Source organism: Gigantopelta aegis, chromosome 14 (assembly GCF_016097555.1).
Source record: "Gigantopelta aegis isolate Gae_Host chromosome 14, Gae_host_genome, whole genome shotgun sequence".
Taxonomy (NCBI): Eukaryota; Metazoa; Mollusca; class Gastropoda; order Neomphalida; family Peltospiridae; genus Gigantopelta; species Gigantopelta aegis.
This window is the reverse complement of record NC_054712.1, coordinates 17,522,369-17,542,126: the sequence shown is the minus strand read 5'-3', so window position 1 is coordinate 17,542,126 and position 19,758 is coordinate 17,522,369. Positions and strand designations below refer to the sequence as shown.

Here is a 19,758-nt window from a genome sequence, read left to right as displayed (position 1 = left end):
TCCGCCAGCCATGTGTATGTGCGTCCATGTGCGTTATATTACATTGTAATATTATATCATGAGCGGATCGAAAGGGTGCACCAAAGGGACATATCCCCATAATATATTTAAGTGCCCCTCTTTTTAAACATTTTAAGTTTACAATTTTAATTTCACAAATGCCAAACCTTATACCATGAGCGGATCGAAGGGGTGTACCAAATGGACATGTCCCCCCAAATCTATTTAAGTGCCCCTCTTTTTTTTAACATTTTAAGTTTACAATTTTAATTTCACAAATGCCAAACCTTTTCAGGGGTTAGTGCATGTGCTCTTTTACTCTAAGTCTCTTTAAAATATTTACTGGGTCCGCCCTTAAATGAATATATAATTTATTTATAAAATGCAGAGGGGCACCGGTCTCGGTGGCGTCGTGATTAAGCCATCGGACATAAGACTGGTAGGTACAGGGTTCGAAACCCGGTACCGGCTCCCACCCAGAGCGAGTTTTAACGACTCAATGGGTAGGTATAAGGCCACTACACCCTCTTCTCTCTCACTAACAACTAGCCCACTGTTCTGGACAGACAGCGCAGATAGCTGAGGTGTGTGCCCATGGCAGCGTGCTTGAACCTTAAGTGGATATAAGCACGAAAAAAGTTGAAATGAATGAATGCAGATTGGCGGGATCTAGCTCAGTCGAATGCTTGTAGTGTTGTAGGATTGAATCGCACTGGCAGTAGGGTCATTCTCTGATTGTGTTTTCCCCCGTACAGTACACCACGACTAGTATATCAAAGGCTGTGGTATATGCTGCCCTGTCTGCGGGAAAGCGCAAACAAAAGATCCCTTGCCGTTAATTGGTTTCTTCTAAGTATCACATCCAAAAGCCGACAATTAATAGGCTAAATCAGTGTGCTCTAATGGTTAAACAAACCAAACTAACTTTATAGTATGCAAAGAGAGAGACACACACACAAAGAGAGAGAGAGAGAGAGAGAGAGAGAGAGAGAGAGAGAGAGAGAGAGAGAGAGAGAGAGAGAGCGAGCAGGGGCGTAGCGTGATCTGCACCTGGGGTGGGGTGGGGTTCAAATATGAACCTGGCCCCGTGCTTATAAACCTTGAAGTCTAGACTTTAATAAAGTCCAGACTTTAACGTCATGGCAACGCCATTCAAATAGCATCACGTTAAAGTCTGGACTTTATTAAAGTCTAGACTTTAAGTTTTATAAGCACGGGCCCAAGTGGACCCTTTTTCAATTTTTTTTGCACCACTAGAAACTCCATATGTATAAACCTGTATGTTTTACTTCTGAAAGCGGATCATTTGCTTCAGCGGGGGGGGGGGGGGGTCGTACGAATCCACCGACCCCCCAGCCTACGCCCCTGGGGGGAGAGAGAGAGAGAGAGAGAGAGAGAGAGAGAGAGAGAGAGAGAGAGAGAGAGAGAGAGAGAGAGAGAGAGAGCTGTGTGAAAGGAAAAGAGAGCTGTAATCTAAAAGAAAGAAAAACAAAAGTAAGTCTATCATCCACACTGATTTGCAGCGTACAAAAATAAAATACGTGTAAACAATATATGAAACGAACATGAAAATTCATGGAATGTCAAGTATTTTATCAGCTTCGATGGCTTTGCAAGGCGGGAAGTATGTGACGTCATACTAAGGTGAGATAATCCAATCACATTATGTCGGAACGTTCCAAGCAGACGAAGAAGAGTTATTTTTCAATGCTCAAGTTACTTTTGTCATATAATGATTGCATCGAAACTAGAGAATATATACATGGAAATAAGCGCCAATATCCTCGTATTTTTAGGAAGTAATTTGATGTTTGTACTAAAAACTTGGCAGATCAGTCCGGCTTCAACGTAGACATTGTCAGTGGAGTGGTTGGTTTACGATGTGTTTTTTTTAACTCGCTGAATCGCCAGTTTTAAAGGGATATAAAAAAGATAAGCCTGCGTTCATTGACCTGTGTTTCATGTGTCGCCACAATGCTGCAGTAAATAGCTGTGAGATTATTATAGAAACGTCAGGACAGGAGATGACCGAGTCACAGGTGAGCAAACCTAAGTTCAGCCAGCGAACGTTTCGCTAACGTTCGCGAACTATTTGATTGGTTCCCAAAGTGGTCGTTTGGTCTAACATGTAGCGCATAAACCAGTCTAGCGGACGTTAACGACAATCGGTTAACTGAACTTATACTAGGACTTTTGGTTCATGGTGGTCCCTAGCTGGAGTCGCCTCATGTTGCAGACCTCATGTTGCAGGGGAGGGCTAGAGGGGACTGTGTGTAATGTTCGGCAATCGTCCACGACCAAATGGTAGCCAGATACTGTGTTTAAAATACTTCCTAAATCTGATGTCACAGAGCTTTAGTTTGATTATTCTTGAGTCCAGTCATGACATTTAATAACCAGTGTTAACCAGTACCAACACTACACAAAGAAACCTGATGCCTCTATGTGAAATGAACCTGCTCTGTACTTTTTTTTGGTGAAGTAGAGCAAAATGTGTGCCCACGTTTGTACTGGTTAGGTCAGGTCAGGTTATAGGGTTTTACGTGCACATTCAGAGCAAGCTGTTGTAGTGCATGCCTGTCATCCTCCATGCAGGAAAGGGTTGGGGTGGGTAAGAGAGGGGACTGCCCACACTGACATGTGCAAGGGAGCACCAGCATCCTGACCTGTGTCGGTAGAGTGCCGGGGTAATGCTATGGAATTTTGAATGTCCCATAGGATTAAGTCAAAAAGAAAGGTGGTGCAGTAACATGTATGTAAGTTTAATATATGTCATGACTGGACTCTAGAGTGATCAATAAGGGCAGGTCTATAGAGGTTACTCGAACTAGGTGGTCTAACTTTGGAAACTTTTTGCAACTTGACAAATACATAAATATCCGACTATTGAGTTTGCTACTGCTAGCTCAATGTCCTGTAACACTATCCCTGTGCTGTTTACTAGTATATGTTGGATCAGGGCTAGAGATCACTCTTTGTAACAGATTGTCAATTTCTGAAAACCAAGTGTCATTATGACATAAATATATAGACTGGCACACATGTATTTTCCAAAATCTGACTGTAGACATTTAGTTTGGACCTTTTTGAGTTTATGCAAAAACCCTTTAAACTAACATATTAGCGACTTGTATAAAACTATCCAAAACTGACTATTTCGGATAGTGGTATCGGGTTTCTGCTTATATTATTTGTCGCATAGGGAGACCAGTTTCAGTGAGCATTTAAGCATCTGTTTTAAAGCATATTAATATTTATAAACTTATTACTAAGTACTCTTCAAATGAGCACAAAACTGGCCGCTATGTAGCAAGATTTTCCGCATGTACGTCAAAAACTGTAGCCATGCATCAGCTGAAAATTTTGTCAACTATGTCACCTGTTTCTGTGAGTGAAACATTTAGTGGTATAGCTTACAGCCAGAACTTATCAAAACAAAATATGTACTATTAAAATAATTTTAAATATTTTAAGACAAATTACAAAATGCAGTCCTTGAGAAACCAATTAATGTTAAAAACAGAAGTCCAACATTTTTTGAAAACAAATGTAACAATTCTGATATCTTGCAATTGTATTACAAATTTCGCAAATGAATGGTTATAATGGTAAAATTGTTTGTTTAAAAATTATAAGATGTATTCTGAGTTTTATTAAATATATTCAACAATCCAGAAAGATATTTATGTTAAAATATATAAGGACTATGGATATATTTTTGGCAAGTATCTGTGAAGTGAGTTTTAATTTTGCCAGCAGATTTCGTTACAATCATATAATTTCAATAACTATATAGCAGTATGAACATTTCTGTAATTAAAAGTGACAGACAATTGTTTACTTTCCCCACACAAAAGTCAACAATATCAGAAATCTTCAAATGTGCGTATTGTTGCACACAATCGACACAACCATCGGAATAGGGCAATGGAAGATATGTTAATAATTGTTATAAGTGAATTCCAAGATAATACAACTAAAGGTTTGTGCCATCACAGGCATCGAAATAAGTCAAGAATGGTCATTCAGGTTACCGGGAGATTACCACATGTAAGAAAAGTCGAGAACAAAATTTCAACGTAATGGTAGTTTCGTTTCTGAACGTAAACCAGGCAATGCATTCCGCGTTTCATTTTCTCTTAAGGAATTGCAACGATGTTCGCGCGCACTAAGACTTGTGCAATTGCAAGCAATTATAGTCATTCTGCGTTTAAGCAGTGCCCACTAGATAAATTTACTTCTGGATTTCGTTTCTCGTATCAATGTTCGCGCGCACCGATACAATTTCAGAATGTCCATGTTTTAGCGTTAAAAGTAGTAGTAGTAACAGGAATTCAATTCTAACTTTCATGTAGTTGTGGTAACCTTTAGGTTACCAGGCTATATTTTGTGGTAACCTGTAAATGGGTTACCAAACACAATGCTTATTTCGATGCCTGCATCAGATTGAAGAAACTATGTATTTTACTTTCAGTACCAGTACTTAATGATCCATTAGTCATCTGAAATTACGAATCTGATAATATGTAAATGTGCTCTAGTGGTGTTGTTAAACAAAACAAAGTTTAACATACATGTAAGAACAGGGCAAAGCTAGAGGATACTTTTGAGCTATGAATTAAGCTTATAAATATGTCATCAAATTGTTAACTGAAACAAGGTTGGCCTGTCATTAGTTTTCTAAATTTAAATTTTGATGGGGTGCATTTAACCATAATTGTTCTGTTGCAAAACAGTTTTTATCAGGAATGTCTAACAAATATGAGTAAATAATCGTGATTGCATATATAGGGTTGCAGAATGTATCGTTTGTTACAGCATTCAGCATTAACACCTCAAACACCACTTACATGAGATGCCACAACACCATACAATTTTTTTTTTTTATGTTAAAATTAATGTGTTCAACAGTTTGGATATTAAACTTACTGACCCCATATCAAGACACTGACATTAGTATTGGGAATCAGTTGGAATTTCATCATCGATCATCGGCTATAATTGGTTTGTACCAACCGATCAACTTTCAGTTATACAATCGTTTAGAATTATATGAACATAAGAAAGATTTAAATTATAAACACCATGCACCTAGTGTTGTGTTCACTGAGATAGACACAGTTAATAACAAATTTTGAAGTTTATCTTCAATAACTATTTAATATAATTTTTCTTTATGTACACATGAAAACAAACCCCAATCTCAACATATTTACGTCAATTCCATCATATAAACTGGAAGAACAATTACAATTAACATTTTCCCGCACAATCAATTAAGAATTTTTTAAATTAAATTGACCATCATCTCAGTAGAGCCAAACCGATCAATTTTCAATTATAATCAATCATCAGAACAACACTTGACGTACCCAATTATTATAGATAGTGTTCTATTGAGTGAAAAATAACATTAATTCGTTAGTTGTCATGGCAATTAGGGTCTCCACGAGTACTCGAGTACTCTGGCATGGGTCGACTCAAGCAATACTTGAATCCGCTCACAGGACTCGAGTACCCGTACAAGGTGGAATACAGTGATCAACTATAATACATTGGACAATGTAGGACAATAATTTCAGCAGTAGATAATCAACGATATAAGTTACAAAACAATTATAAGATCATGCGCTAGTTTATCTTTTTAAACTGGCCGTCCATCCATCACAACACTGAACATATCAACCGGTTTCTAAATGCAATACAATGGCATGATTTGGCATCCATGTTCAATACTGGAATTAAGATGCATAATGTTATTTAACTTTATTCCTTAATCTCATCATCATCTAGTGTAAGTGTCGGATACTCGGGTCCGGGTCAAGTTTGACCCTCGAGTACTCGAGTCCAATATTTTGGCAATGTTAATTAATTCTTCCTACAGGGCAATTCCACGGTAACTGACACAACATTCAGACATTTTTTAATGTCTTGATTATTTTTATTTTTTTAAGTATTCAATAAAATTCTTAAGAATGTTTTTGATTGAAATAAATATGTTGTGACAAAGTCATGTCAGAAGAAAATTTCATTGCATACAATCTCAGGACAACTACAATCACAAATGAAGTGTGGGTAACTGACACAACAAAAAAAGTAACTTGTATTTGACATGTCTTTGAACTTGCCAAAATTCTCTGAATCTGAAGCATCAAGTTTTCAGGTATTTATAGAAATGTGTAGTGCACAGGTAATCTATGATCACTAGAACAAGAGAACTAAGTTTTCTACAAGGAATTTTTTATTAACTTTTTTTATTAGTGGGTAACTGACGTAACACTAAAAGTAACTGACGCAACATTTGCGAATCGTAAAACGTAATAAGAACATTTTAAAAATAAAACATTTGTCTTTGGCAACTGGTTCATCTAAATTGTAAGAAATACATAAATCTCAAAAGGGAATTAAAAAAAACTAAAAATAGGGGCATGTTCAGGGTGGTGGGTTGGGGGTCAACCCCCCATTTTCCAGCCCTATCCCTGCTCAAAGCAAATTATTATTATTATTTTAATATGCATATACATGCATTTGTCATGATGAATTTTACTTGTAGAATGTAAGAAATTGCATTTTAGGACATCAGGTTCTCACAATCCCCCCCCCCCCCAAGTAACTTGGACAGTAACACCCTCTTCAAAATTTTCTGCACACATGCCTCAACATTGAGACAACAGCTTACATTTACATGTACATCACTGCAATTTCAAGTATATATACTGCATTCACTTTATTATGACATTACCAAATGATTGAACCGAACCAAATGTTTCGTAAGAAATTGATGGGAATAAGTCAGATATTGTAAATAACCCATATTCTTTCTTTAAAATCTGGGGTTTTTTATTCTCAGCATGCTGTCCTGTCTCATTTTTTTTGTTTTTCTCATTTGATTTTACTTTATCTTGCTACATTTTTCATTATTCTCTGTTCTTTTCCCTTCCAACCTGTCTTCGTTCAAATGTGCTTGATTCTCGTTCATTTTCTAGGTTGCTGTCTTTGGAGATATTCTACTAAATACATCAGCAACTTGAAATATTTTAAGGAGTAGTAACCAATTTATCAAATGAAAGGACATTTGCTATTTTGAACTACATGTATTAAAGGGGCAATCTCATAGTTGCATAATACATTTCCAAAAGTTATTATCATTATTTTATTTATCTTTTGAAATGTAAAGATTATTCTTGAATTAAATTACATGCCCATAAAATATTACAACCAAATAACTTCATTTACAGGTAAAAAAGAATTATATTATTACAAAATTAAGTTCAGGTCACCAACAGTTAATTGCGTGAAATCACATTTTGAATTTGGGTTGCAATTCCACAATGACAAAGGGGTGGCTGTTTTGTTGAATAACTGATGCACACTGTTTATGTACCTTACAATTTTAGCCAAGAACTCATGGAAAACCACTGTGGCAGTATGGTGTAATGTTGATTTATTTTTCTGAGTTAATTATGAAAGATTATGTATGAAATCAACTAATGTGTAGTTATTTATCATAAATAAATGTAAAAATAGCAAAATAAGTGACTTGCCACTACATGTATGAAACTACAATTCTAAATTTTGTGTTAACAGTAATTATTATTGAACATTATAGATACTGTTTACAATAAACGGTGCTGTACTTATATTAATCTAAGCTAATTAAACAATGTCTACCTCTGACATCACAAGCAATATTATATATCTAATGAAACAAATTCTATGTGCATCTGACGTCAAAAGCTATACAATCTTGAAGTATATAGAGATTATTATATGAGCTTGTGTGTCGTACTGATTTTACGAAACGAGTGTCAGGATTTTTGTATTACCAGAGCGAGAGCGTGGGTAATATATGAATCCTGACACAAGTTTTGTAAAATCAGTACGACTCACACGTGAGTGTAATAATTTCTTTATTATTCAAATTATTATTGTTGTTTTCTTTATGAATAACAAGACCCAACTGAAAATGTTTCAGCCACAACTAAGAGACGACGAAATGACGTCATATTTCATATGCAGAGTCTGAGCTAGTACTGGAGAAACAACGTCGTGTTATGACGTTGCTCCCCAAAAATACGTCATTACACTTGTTATTACATGTGTGCTTCGTATGATTATTATTAACTCGGTTATGTTGAACTACCATATTGTTCCTATTTGTAGCGCCCGGGCGCGATGCAAAACACAAAGGGGGCGTGCTAATTAGAGTACTAGAACACGTTTCGTAATACATGTGAAAAATCCTCGTATCAAACTGTCAATGCGTCTGGCCGGTAGTTTGTAACTGACACGTTTCGATTCTCACTGTGTACACAAATTATTGTCATTTGACTCCAGTTTTAAGTTTAGTTAAAGTTAAATTGTTGACATTTGACTCCAGTTTGCAGTTTGCAGTTTAGGTCTCACTACACAGTTCACTTCCGGGTGACAGTTCATTCATCACGGTCCACTATAGTTCCTAATTGGGACACATGTTATGGGTCACATATTCACTTCTAGCAAATGGTGAAGAATTAAAACAATATGTATGTTTAATGGTAAGCCTTCTGGCTGTATTTTGCCCATGTTATTTTGTAATATTGTGCATCGACCTTTTGGGACATGGGTATATAGCGCAAGTGACAGCCGGAGTGAATCGGTTAATGAACCACCTATTCGGACCGGTACTACAGCCAGATGCGGTCATATAGCAAAAAACTGAGACGGAAATGTTCTCAATTTTGGAGTGAAAATAAATGCTTATATAATGTATGTTTGCAATGGTGTATGTTGTTAGTGCCAACGAGAACCCGTTCTATGGGCAATCTTCGCTTGAAGTTGGGCAGTTTAACATGGGTTTCAATGGCAGATGACATCTGTGTAGTGAGACCTTAGTTAAAGTTATCATTTACCCGTTTTTTAAACGGTGTTACGGTGTCGGTGTAAATACCTACCGGTATGTTTGTACTTCCGGTTTTGAACAGCGTTAACGGAGTGTCGTGCGTTCATTCTGCGTGGAGATAACAGCAACATACATTTGATAAACGACATGTGTGACATACTGTTCGCCCATACTAGTGTCGTAGTGCTTCACCTGTTTGGATTTTATTTGTTTACCGATTATAATCATTGCAAGTCGGCAGTCAGGTAAGCCAGTTTTACTATTTTACGGGTACCGTTTCATAATACATTTCTCGTGATCATAGGGGGCGCTTATATTAGAGGGGGTGCTACAAATAGGAACAATACGGTATATGGATAATAAAAGGGTATATGCATTGATGCTTGTGAAACTGCTATCATCTACATACATGTATCTATTTAAAAACAGTGTTAACTGAGTCATGATTATTTTATTTTAGTGAAATAAGACATCTTTAGATTAACATCTAAGGAGTGACAGTATTTGCAGTTCTTGAAAACTTGTTTTCTATACATGTACATGTAGTTTTACACAGATGTGATAATAAAGAAATTATAAAACTTACAAGTGCAAAGGTAAAGAAAATTCTGAAACTTGTTGTTAATTTTTTTTATAGCACTCACTCTAGTTTGGGAATTAACACATTTCACAGTCTTACATTATGCCTCCAAGAAATATAACAATGGATAATAATGTATGTGATAATGTGTTGCGTCAGTTACTGACTGGGGGAGTTAAATCAGTTACCAATAAATTTTAATTCTTGGTCTGCCCACTTAGATTATTATGTTGCCATGTTGTGTAACCATGGCACCACTAAGAGAATATAAAAAAATATAATATATGGTAGTACTGTAGGAGGGCAATATTAAAATTAAGCTTCAAAAGGTAACTGACGCAAAACGGTCATGCTATAAGTTCAAGTTTTTATTCATAAAAATCTATTCCAAATTTATTAATTTGTGTTGTTTGGGAATTACCATTAAGATCTTAGAAACAAAATGCAATACTTAACTTTATCATATTCATCCAATTTTAATGGCATTTTTGAAAAAGATTTCAGTGCAATTTGGGTTCTATTCTTAGGAGGAAATAGCACAAATTAAAGATGGCTGCCAGGTCACATGACACAGTTTTGAATTAAAACATGAGTTTTTTTTATGGTTTATTGATTATTAATAAATAATTCTATGTGAAAAATAAAGGCATAACGGGGGGGGGAAAAAATTCACTCCAGAGGTATTATTTTTCGTGGAATTGCCCTACATGCTTGTGTTTTTTTCTATTCATACATAAAGAAAATAAATATCAAACAGGTAAACTGAAGGTAAAATCAATGAAATAGTCTACGAGAATCCTGGGTCAGGCTTTCTACCAGAAAATAATTTGAGGATATGTAATAAAAGCAAAACAGATCATTAGTGCCCCCACTAGGTGATTGATTATGCATGGATTTAAATTGTTTTGAAATTGGACACTGCATTTCATGTACTTTAAAATTTAAACAGCAGTATTCTCTTACTATCATCTATCTCAAAATAGTACCACGCTTTGGAGTCGGACCCTTTGATTTTACCCATGGTGTAACCCATAGTTAGACCACGGACGTGTCTGACCTAAATTTTAGTGATTGCTGAATGGCTGAAGAAAGTTATGCCTACAGGTCACATATAGTTCAGCAGGAAGTAAATTAGAACATTGTTTTAAAAAATAACACTTTCACTAACATTACTAATAAGGCTACAATATAAATCTGTAATGGGAGCATGGTACAAGCTAGTTACATCATCCTTTTCCAAGATATTTGTCTAGTTAGACCACGGTTATTGCGGCCGTTGAGTGACGGGTGTAATAGATCTCGGGCTATGCCCTTGATCATTACACCCGTCACTCAGTGGCCGCAAAAAAACGTGGTCTAACTAGACAAATATCTCGGAAAAGGATGATGTAACTAAACTTATAAAGAAATATATACATTAATTTTGAAGATTTTAAGGTACGTAACTATACTCTGGCAGAAACTTTTGGGTGCATAATCCTAATAATTCAGATCTTTCCTAAGTGTATAACTGATTAAGGATGGACTTTTTTTTAAAACTATTTCCAACAAAAATTATGAATATTATCCAATACTATACATATTTTACATCTAGGTGATACTAAAGAAGTGTCTGTAACATCGCTTATGTTACAGTGAGAGTATTTTAATGGTGCATCATGAGAGAATAACTATTCTATTTAATACAGTGCACTACATTGTTTATAAATATGTGCATGGTGATGCAATTTCTTTTGCAACAAGGAATGAGTAAACTGTGTGGCAGATAAAACAGTTTGTAAAATTTTAAGTCTAGACACACTGATATGGAAGATGCCAGCTACAAGCGGAGTAGGGCCAGTTGTATATTAATTCACCTTTCAACTTGAGTGTATGTGTGTAGGGTGGGGGTGGGGTGGGGTGGGGTGGTGCTGGTGCTGGAGGGAGCTATATTGATGCATAGTATTCATGTGGATGAGGAGTAGCCCAGTGGTACCGCTCGATGCACGGTTGGTGTGGGATCGATCCCCTTTGGTGGGACCATTGGGCTATTTCTCATTCCAACCAGTGCACCATGACTGGTATATCAAAGGCCGTTGTATGTACTACCCTATCTGTGGGATGGTGCATGTAAAAGATCCCTTGCTGCTAATCGAAAAGAGTAGCCCGTGAAGTGGCGACGACGGGTTTCTTCCCTCAATATCTTAGTGGTCCTTAACCATATGTCTGACACCATATAACCGTAAATAAAATGTGTTGAGTGCATCGTTAAATAAAACCATTTTCTATTCCTATCAAGTGAAACATATAACTGTATGCATGTGTGTGTGTACATGGACCCATGTAGTTTTCCCCTGTTGTGCACATCATTTTGTCATTTACAAAAACAAGCAGCTGTGACTAGCACAACATATTTTGTCAGTTGTTGATAAATCCATGACAAAACATTTTTGCACTGCTGGTGATGGATTGTGCAAGCTAGTATATATATATGTGTGTGTGCGAGCTGTGCATATTACGCAGTTATTGTTACGCTTTTCTGTTTCTAAGTGGTGGAAATTTCCACTCACATACAAAAGTTTTTTGTACCCTCCAACCCACATAAGCATAAGTTATATATGTATTTAAAACACATTAGAATTGCTTAAATTGTATATGGTTTGAAAGATGCTTAAGAGTCCCTTTTCTGGGAATATATGCACATAAAATGGCCAACAACGATTCAAATTAAATGTGTTTTTATTAATAAATATACCAACATTTCAAAAACAGTAATAACAAGATAACATCACCTCTTGGTTATGTTTCATTAAGGATTTTCGATGTTAATAAAACGAGCCATGGACAGACACAAAAGCTATCGTATACCATTACACAATGTTTTGTAGATTTATACAACTCAAAACTGTGAAAATAACTCAAAATTCATCCTAACTAATAAATTATTTAATTTAAAATCATATAATGGAAACATTATTAAATATTTATTTATATCTAAAAAATATGCTGATTTAGTTTTTTTTCCAGCCAAATTTTAAGGTTTTTTTACAAAATTAATTTATAACTTTTTAAATCCTTGTTATCATTAATACAAAAATTTTGCTTTATAATTTACGATTATATGAGCAAATCATGATATTTAATATTGTAGTCATAAAATATATGTACCGAGTCATATTACTTAACAGACAGACTATTGAAAATTATGCAGGAATGAAATGAATCAGCTACAATGTACCTTTGCACCTACATGTGTTGAAACAAGTTATTATGTAGATTTTGACCTAAAGTTATATATATCAAACCTGTCAACCTTTCCGGATTCTAGGTAGACGAGTTATTTTTAAAAATATGTATTAAATCATAATCATAATATTTAAACTTTAAAAAAAAATAAAAAATTATATATTGTTTATTATTTTTAAATGCCTTGATCTAACATTGACTGCAATTATTTAGTGTTCATATATTTTAATTTACTGTAATATTTTTTTTTTTTAAACTTCAATAAAGTCACCTGCTTGTTGACAAAATCTCCTGCTTTTTTAACACACATCTCCTGCTTTCTCTTGACTAAAGGTTGACAGGTCTACTGTATATATACATGTACTATAAACATCTTCTAGCATGTAAATGGTCTTGGCTAGACAGACAAATAATATGTGTGGTACCAATAATGCAAAATCAAGTATCTCGATTTATTTAGACCCAAGCAATCTAAATTTATCAGTTACTAATTTAACAATACATGTGAATAATATTTTTATGGCAGATATTTATTTTCATAAAAAAAAAAAGAATATTTTCCTAACCACTCTAATTGGTCAGACATTAGATGGTGCATATAAAAGATCCCTAATTGCTACTAATGGAAAAATGTAGCAGGTTTCCTCTCTAAGACTGTGTGTCAAAATTACCAAATGTTTGATATCCAATAACTGATGATTAATAAATCAATGTGCTCAAGTGGTGTTGTTAAACGAAACAAACTTTAACTTTCTCTTCAAAACATTTTGATAAAACTGGTTCTGATAGAAATCAACCGGCCGAAAAACATTCAGCGAATTAATTCACATAGAATACTTTTAGTTATTAGTTCAACATGTTCCATCACAATTGCACCTATTTCATTTCAACTTACATTCGTGCTTATATCCAATTAAGGCACAAACTTCCGCTATCTGGGCTGTCTGTACAGGACAGTGGGTTAGTGGTCAGCAGTTGGTGAGAGAAGAGGGTATAGTGGTCTTACACCTACCCATTGAGTCGTTAAAACTTGGTCTGGGTGGAAGTCGGTACCGAGCTGTGAACTCTGTACCTACCAGCCTTATGTCCAATATGGGTTAACCATGACACCACCAAGGGTGGTATTTGCACCTATTAAACATGATTAATTTAAGTAATTGGTTTCTCATTTTGCTTTGAGTAGCCCTGTTGTTAAAACCCCCAGAAAAGCAAAAGGAGCTTTAGATTGAAGAAAGACCCATTTACACAATTATATCTGTTTGTCTAGTTGTAAACACGATAAAACAGTATATATTATTTGTGTAGGGAAGGATGTGAAAGTGAAAAAGAGTTTTCCCAGGGTACAGTTGACTATGGCACTTTTGATAGACGGTTAATGTCCTATTGAGGAGATCAGTGAACTGTAGGTTTTCATGACAATGAAGGTGGTGTTGCTCTCATCTTAAGAAGCTATTCATCCACTGTTATAAAGCTAATCAAATTCAGTAGGTTCATTGAAGGAAAAATATTACTTATTCCACATACTTTCAAGGTCTGGTGACTCATTATTTGTTCCTGTTCGACATGTAAAGATCTATCATGACTTAAAGTTACATGTATATTAATAGATTACAATGAAATCAGGTCTCACCGTTTAAGGGGAGTTATCACTTGATCTGGCTCCCCATCACTCCCCAAGACTAGTTAAAGGATTAATTTGTGACTCCCATTAGCATATGATCAATCAATCAAACAATCATTTAACATGTGCTTTCATCCACTGAAGGTTCAAGCACATCTGTGTTATACGATAAGCCACACTATCAGAATTTTCCAGTGGATGTGTCCAAGACATGTAAATAAATAAACAAAATAGTACAAAAGGATTAATTTATAAATATCAGTGCTCAACAGGGACATAGTAAGTGTGGTTCTTAAGAAAAGTATTGACTTAACATGCCCCGTGCACTACATGTTTTGATGTTTATTGTTCCGTTCATGATTCCAGATAAAAACATACAAACGGCGAAACACCTCTATGATGATCAGTTGTTTCACACTATTTAGCAAATATCACCTTTTAAATGTTAGTTTATGCATACATGTATATTATTTATTTTAAAAAAAAGTATGCCTTTTTTTTTCTTTTCTCCTCACCCTGGTGGTAGCCTAATGATGATGTCACATGGGATCGATTGACAATTTTATTTCCCCCCACCCCTGATGCTCAATATGGTAATACAGTTGGTGTATCTTAATGGGGATCCCCATAATCTAAGTTAGGTGAGCATTTAATCACTCCACTTGATTTGTGTTTTCACTACAAGGTCTGTGAAATACTATAGGTTACATGGACTACAAACTCATGATATATTAGGAATTTTCATAGCCTCAACATGTATGCAGAAAGATTATATATATTTAAGTAACTTCTCTTTTAAGATGCAGTACTTAGGAAACATATTTTCTTTGGATCCTTGGTAATCATTCTGTAGTGTTTCCAACAATATTGTAGAAGCTATTACCAGTGTTGTTATATTTGTAAACTGAAAGAATATTGCAGACAAATAGGATGGCTGCTCATCATCTTGACCAAATGGACGACCCATTGTTATACATTTGTATACTAGTCTGTATGTCTAATACAGGCCGTCTAGTATCCTACTTTTTCCTATTTATTCCTATTTTTTTGATGAGTCCCTATTTAGCCCTCTTTTTGATGAAAATTCCTATTTTCCCCCCTTTTTTTTGGCACTTTTGACCAGTTTCTTTTTTTTTTCTCTTTTTTTTTAGTGACACCATATTTTTTCTCTTCAAACCATTTGCTCCAGATGACTTGCTATGAGGCATATTGTGATATCTGTGGCATAGTCATTGAAATCTGAATATGCAGATGGGATGCATGGTTACAGGCTTCCAGTTATTAATTTTCACAATGCAATATAAAGTCCTCTTATTTATAATTTCTGAATTTATGGATATGTTTGTTTTTTGGTAATATCTGATCTTGTTGAATGCTCAAAACTAGAAGGTTGAAAGGATATGGCAACCCTTTCAGTCTAGGCCTAGTGACTTTGAGCTACATACTAATTATTTCTTTAGTTCATTATCTGTAGGTAATGGTGCTTTCGAGTTAGCTTGCATGCAGTTGCTCCAGTGAAGCCTGATAAATGCTCAGTTTAACTTGCTAGTTGGTGGATAGTTGTGTTACCTTGTGTGATGGTTAACTATGCATTGAGCTACATACTAATCATTTCTTGCTTTAAACATGTATAGGTTCTGGTGGTGGTCTGCATGTGATGATGCTTCCTAGATAGTATAAAATATATTGTTGTAATTGCATTGTGTTAACTACATGTATGCTATTATTTAAAGTTTTCAGCAAACACATTGCAGTAATTGGACTGATCTGTGATTGACCATGATCCTTTTTCAAATTAGGCATACTAAATCATTTAGTGTTTCATTATGGGAGGGCAGGGTGGCTATTAGGGGAGTGAAAAGGCCATTAAAAACTTCCAGCTTCGATCTCGGATGATACTAATATATATCACCAATGCAGTACAATACTTCTCATAACCATTAATACAACTGCTACATAATATAGCCAGTTGATCATAAAACTGAATTTCCCTCTTGTTACCTACTTTCAGTTTATAATGTGGTCATTAACTGTTTTAAAATGTATAAAACCATTGGAAAGGATGGCTATGATAGGTTAATGTCTCCTTTAAACAAGGTTAAATAAAGCTGCTGTTAGGGTTACCTCTGATATACTGGTGCATGGTGTCTAAGGAAGTAGGACTTCAGTGCTCATTTGCAGGTTGTGCTTTGCTTACCATAACAAGTATTCTATTAAATGTGCACACCTGCAGTATCATAATTATTTGACATATTTCTACCAATTCAGTTAGCACACAGCTACTAAATCCAGCTATATTATCCAGTTGATCTACCAAGAGAACACTAATTAAAAAAATAGTGTCCATACCCACATTTAATCACATACACACACACTGCCATTGCTGCTGTTTTTGATGGTATCGATCACTGGGTCAGCAATGCCTTGTTGTGGGTTTTTTTTAGTCAACACCCCTGTCATTTCAGAGTTAAAATTTGACCTTGTAACTTCTATTATTCAATAGCATAAAATGAATACTGCATTATGTTGCTTTTTAAAAGTCTTACTCCAAAGAACCAAATTCAACCACTGCATTGTCTGAATAAAAAGTGGTGGATCAGGATGGCTATAAGGGGTGTTGGGAGGCCATCTTAAAACAAAATAAGTGCCTATTTTATTCCTATGATATACACATTGTCTTATTTTCCTGTATTATTATCTTTTCAATGGTTTTCTATTTCCATATTTAGTTTTTTGAGATGGCTCACTCACTTGACCCCTGCAATATTCTCTGTTTTGGGACATTTACTTTTATATAAAATTCCTATTTTCTTCCTATTTTGTGAGCAAAATTCCTATTTTAACCCTATTTTCAGGCAACAAAAATTCCTATTTTCCTATTTGTTTGACCCACCACCTCACTTGACAGCCTGCTAATACAGTGGCATATACGTATATACAGAACTTCACATACATTGTTGTCGCTTCCTATTTATTACATGTACATAAGTTTATTTTGGTATGTTCTTGCGCAAAATAAACAAGTGCTTATAAATATAGGAAGCGAAAACAACGTATGTAAAGTTCTGTATTTATTACATTCCTTTTATTTTTTACAAAAACTTTTTAATTTCTTAAATCTATTAATCAATGCTCCTTTCATGGATTTATTTAACATTAAAAATCATACCCTGCGGCAATATTGTGTAATGTTTAAAATACGATGTGACATAAATTGTAAATCAAATTGTCAGTAATAAAAAGGTGCTAACTCGAGTAAAAAATAAAAAATAATTCCCCATTTACAAGTTCCTATCCAGATTGCATATACATAATTTTATCATATGGTTTGAAAATGTCTTTATCACTATAGTAAGATTGAATAGGTATGGTATAAATACATATATGTATGTTATATGTATCGAATGGCAGAAATGCAATACCAGATGTCAACTGTACATAAACGAAAAAAAGGTCAGCAGTTGATATAAAGTCATGTACCTGTAGCTGATAGGTTTGTGTGAATAGCCGGCAATTTGTGCTGGCTACTGGCCATTACTGTATTAGTATTATTTACATTACTATGACCGCGTTTAGATTTGTCGTGTTACTCCCATTTAAACCCATATAGTTATTGACCTGTTTCATAGTACTAAGGTGTTCTCTCCTGTTATCCGGTTTGGTGTACATGTACAGCTTTATGTCGCCAGGTTAAATGGGGGGTAAATAATACCTGTTACAGTTTGGTCAATTGACCAGTTCAGATTGTTTGCCCATGGATGTCTTCTTAAACTGAGAATTGATCTTGAAAGATAAGCAGTATACCATAAATCAGAAAATGTTATTGAGCATAACTTTTAACAAATTTAGCGAAGACATGCTTACATATATACAAGACACTAATATTTCATGACACTAAATTTAAAGGTGTATACAACAGACTGTTAAGAACAACTTTTGTGTGATTGTTTTGTCGGTGATTAAGTGAACACGCCACAATGAATGGATACATGCTGTTAATTAAACCAAAGGGATAGCAAGCAATAATACATGTAGTTAGTTAGCATGCACATGCATTACTGCAATTTTCGACTTAGTTTGTTGTCTGTAAGTTTCATGATGTCAAAATTTACCAAAAGTATTATTTTAACTGTTTTTACTTTCTAATATGAAGACCCCACTAAAATTTTATATTGCTAATATGTGTATTTCACTATATTTTAAGATAGCTAATATTTTGTGATTTACTGTATGTTTGTTTATTTTTATATTAACCTTGGTTGTTATATGATGTATTGTTTTGTTTGCACCATCAATATACCTGCATTTATGGTGCTATGTTTCATTAATTCCAGCTTCACTAATCAGTGTTCGCTGATGTCACTAATAGAAATACCAGGTGACAATGAAATTATATGTGGCTATTACCATCTGCTGCGAATTTCATGAAACCGAAACAAGTTGATACCAAAGCAAAGAATGATGCAGATGCATTGATTTATCTTAAATAGCAACACAGTTCATTAACTACCAGCTTTATTAATTAACAAAATCAGGGATGAACTTTCCAATGCATGTTACAAGATTATTAACATGCACAGATTATGTAAAAATAGTAACATTCAGTCAGGGAGTATTTATTATTCTTTGTAAATCTATATGCGGAAAAGATTTACTAAAAGCACATGGTACATAAGTCTTATATACTACCGACAAAAAATAAGGGAACGACTGATGTGAATGTAACTATCGTTGACATGCACTGTTACAATACAGTGGTGTTGCATCTGAACGCTTCATCTGATCAAAATGAAATTTCACATCATGCATGAACAGCATGTGATGCACGTGCACACAGAAGATCATGTGTATGTGCTTATCGTGGAACTAACAATCACCGATGCAAATGAGGTAATCACATGCGTGAAAATGGTCCCAAGACAATACCTTAATGAAGAGACGAAATGGTGAATTGTCGGTACGATAGAGGGAGGTACGTCAATATGCCAAGTTGCCCGAATGTTTGGTAAATCAAAAAGTGTAATTTCTAGATTGTGGGATAAGTACCGTCAAACTGGCGGGGTTGCAACGAGACCTGGGCGTGGCAGGCCTAAAAAGATGACACCTCGACAAAATAGTACCGTAACATTAATTGCTCTACGCAATAGATTCAAATCAGCTGCTGCTATCAACAGTGAATTCCGTACAATAACAGGAAGACGAATTTCAACATCGACCCTCAAGAACAGACTCTACAAAGCCCGCCTGAAAGCGAGGCGTCCTCTGAAGGGTGTGACCCTAACAGCTCACCATAGGCGGCAACGATTACGGTGGGCTAGGCAACACCAGGGACGGACTGTGCGACAATGGCGTTACACCATGTTTACAGACGAATCGAGGTTCTGCCTCAGATTCACAGATGGCAGAAAACGTTGTTGGCGACGTAGCGGCGAGAGATATGCCCGGGCTACA

General features: G+C 35.2%; 1 protein-coding gene across 1 annotated transcript in view; it reads left to right on the top strand.

The window, feature by feature from the left end:
• Positions 1 to 1,676: 1,676 nt before the first annotated feature.
• The window catches only part of LOC121388774 (enhancer of filamentation 1-like), a 69,832-nt gene continuing 51,750 nt past the window's right edge, over positions 1,677 to 19,758 (top strand). Inside the window, exon 1 of the mRNA XM_041520267.1 lies at positions 1,677 to 2,039. Coding sequence (XP_041376201.1) covers positions 1,962 to 2,039 — 78 coding nt within the window. The 5' untranslated portion in view covers positions 1,677 to 1,961. The remainder of the gene's footprint in view (positions 2,040 to 19,758) is intronic.